This window comes from Macrobrachium nipponense, chromosome 35 (genome assembly GCF_015104395.2).
Source record: "Macrobrachium nipponense isolate FS-2020 chromosome 35, ASM1510439v2, whole genome shotgun sequence".
Taxonomy (NCBI): domain Eukaryota; kingdom Metazoa; phylum Arthropoda; class Malacostraca; order Decapoda; family Palaemonidae; genus Macrobrachium; species Macrobrachium nipponense.
In genome coordinates, this window is record NC_061096.1 from 4,194,043 (window position 1) to 4,197,025 (window position 2,983).

General features: G+C 48.4%; 1 protein-coding gene across 1 annotated transcript; it reads left to right on the forward strand.

Annotated features, from left to right (window-relative positions):
* The first annotated feature begins 1,716 nt into the window (after window positions 1-1,716).
* On the forward strand, window positions 1,717-2,496 carry LOC135208177 (uncharacterized). The gene has a single exon (XM_064240312.1). It carries the CDS (start codon window positions 1,717-1,719, stop codon window positions 2,494-2,496), a length of 780 nt encoding a protein of 259 aa, XP_064096382.1.
* Window positions 2,497-2,983: the final 487 nt, after the last annotated feature.

A 2,983-nucleotide genomic window follows, 5' to 3' on the forward strand; every position in this document is an offset into this window, starting at 1 on the left:
TCCCAAACGCTCATTCGTCTGGATGCCCGACCATGAGCGAGCATTTAAGTCAAGACAGCTCTGACTTCACCACCTGTCTTAGCACCCCTTAATCCTGCCTCGCCTGTGGTTCTACAAACAGATGCGTCACGCCTATATGGTCTCGGCTATGCCCTACTTCAAGATAACGGCCAAGGTCAGATGCATCTCGTCCAGTGTGGCTCTCGTTTCCTTATGGATACAGAGACTCGCTACGCCACCATAGAGCTGGAACTACTTGCAGTCACTTGGACTATAGCTAAGTGCAGCCTATACTTGTCTGGACTTCAACATTTCACCTTAATGACTGATCATCGTCCCTTGATACCAATCCTCAATCACTACACTTTGGATGCTATTGAGAAGCCATGCCTTCAACGCCTCAAGATGAAAGTGGCCCCGTACATCTTCACTGCAGTATGGCGCGCAGGGAAACAACTTTGCATACCAGACGCCCCACACCTGAAAATGAAGAAGAGTGCACTACTTCGACTGCACATGTCAGGCGGATCGTTGCCAGTACCGTCACTTCCACTGACGACCAGGCAACAGGACCAACAGGACTCATCATCGAAGAAGATATGTCTTCAACATTTCACCTTAATGACTGACCATCGTCCCTTGATACCGATCCTCAATCACTACACTTTGGATGCTATTGAGAATCCATGCCTTTAACGCCTCAAGATGAAAGTGGCCCCGTACATCTTCACTGCAGTATGGCGCGCAGGGAAACAACTTTGCATACCAGACATCCCACACCTGAAAATGAAGAAGAGTGCACTACTTCGACTGCACATGTCAGGCGGATCGTTGCCACTTCCACTGACGACCAGGCAACAGGACCAACAGGACCCATCATCGAAGAAGATATGTCTTCAACATTTCACCTTAATGACTGACCATCGTCCCCTGATACCGATCCTCAATCACTACACTTTGGATGCTATTGAGAATCCATGCCTTCAACGCCTCAAGATGAAAGTGGCCCCGTACATCTTCACTGCAGTATGGCGCGCAGGGAAACAACTTTGCATACCAGACGCCCCACACCTGAAAATGAAGAAGAGTGCACTACTTCGACTGCACATGTCAGGCGGATCGTTGCCAGTACCGCCACTTCCACTGACGACCAGGCAACAGGACCAACAGGACCCATCATCGAAGAAGATATGTCTCTATAAGAAATCCGCACGGCCGCATCTCAGGATCAAGATTACTGTCGTCTCGTTCACTACGTCTCCAATGGCTTTCCCACCAACCGCTACGATCTCCACGCTTCCGCCTTCCCGAATTGGAAGCTGCGGGACAACCTTTACGTGGCTGGAGAGTTAGTATTATATGGACCCCAGATCGTCATCTTTGCGGCCCTCCGTAGACGCACCTTGGATCGACTCCACGACAGCCACCAAGGGATTGAAGCTACTCGACGTTGTGCAAGGCGGACAGTATTCTGGCCAGGCATCAATGCAGATATCAAGAGTAAAGTAGAAAGCTGTGAGGCTGCCAACAGCTCTCCCTAGTCAACAACAAGAACCGTACTTGTGTGACGACCACCCATCCCGGCCCTTCGAAAGTGTGTCAGCTGACTTCTTCCACGTAGCAGGGAAATCCTTCCTTGTTATTGCTGATAGACTTTCAGGCTGGCCTGTGGTTGTTCCCTGTGGACGTGATACAACTGCAGCCAGAGTTACAAGAATGTTCTGTGTTTTCTTCCACGAGGTTGGTGTTCCACTCCGCTTACGAACTGATGGAGGACCCCCATTTTCCAGCCACGAATTCAAGCAATTTGTCGACCACTGGGAAGTTCATGACATCATCACTTCTCCACATTACCCTCAGTCTAATGGACACGCAGAAGCTGTTAAACACCTTATCATCAAGACTGCCCCATCCGGGAACATAGATTGTGAAGCCTTTGATAGAGGACTGCTGGAGCTTTGGAATACACCGAACCCTGCTGGACACTCCCCTGCGCAGATTCTCTATGGCCATCCTCTCCGCACTTGTGTTCCAGTTCACCCCAGATCATTCACAGAGGAGTGGCAAAGTAAGACTGAAGATTACGACCGTCGCACTGCTGCCCAAACCGACCAGGCCATGAGCCTTTACAATTCTCATGCACTCCCTCTACCCAAGCTCACCATCGGCCAACGAGTTAGGATACAGGATGCAACGATGCTTCGATGGGACAAGGTCGGCATCGTGATGGGCTGCGGAATGTCAAGAAAGTACGAAGTACGCCTTCCATGTGGTCGTGTATGGTTTCGAAACCGAAGACATTTACGCCCAGTGACTAATATGAGTGATGACACCTCTCCCCAAGTCCCTGTGTCCCCTTGCTCTGGCCAGGAAAGAGAGCCATCATCCGAACCCTCCAATGTCCCTCGTCATTCACTGACTAGCTCAGAGGAATTAATGTTCCACTCGAGACACTGCTATGAGCGTAAAGGGGGAGGGAGGTGTATAGATGTCTAATGTTATGTTGTATATTACTTACATTACTCACAGTTTATGAACATTAATGTACATTTGCTTTATTATTATTTTTTAGAAGAATGATATTTGTTTCCATTTATCTTTTCCCATTGCATGTACTGTAAGACCACTATTTCATTATGCATCGTGCCAACAATGTAATTATATGTGTCAACACTGCTTTTCTCTCCGCCATGTGCATAGTCAGTCCTTGTTCATTGGTCACTGTAGTGACAAGCATGGTCCTGCTTCCCGCTGCTATCACATTGATGTCCGTATATCTTCATTATACAAGATTTTAAAGAATCTATGAGTTTAATTTGTCGCCCTTCATTTCATTTCTTGCCAAGCAGTGGCTATTGATCATTCCCACCCTAGAGCTATGGGCAACTCCCTTCCCTTCCCACTACCCTACTTCCAACCCTCAGCCCCACAATCCTTAGCTCAGGGACGGTAGGGGTGTGTTACTAATGAAATTAATCAAGCC

What these genes read in the sequence shown, in the direction of transcription:
- LOC135208177 (XM_064240312.1), top strand. Translation starts at nt 1,717, where the DNA reads ATGTTCTGTGTTTTCTTCCACGAGGTTGGTGTTCCACTCCGCTTACGA.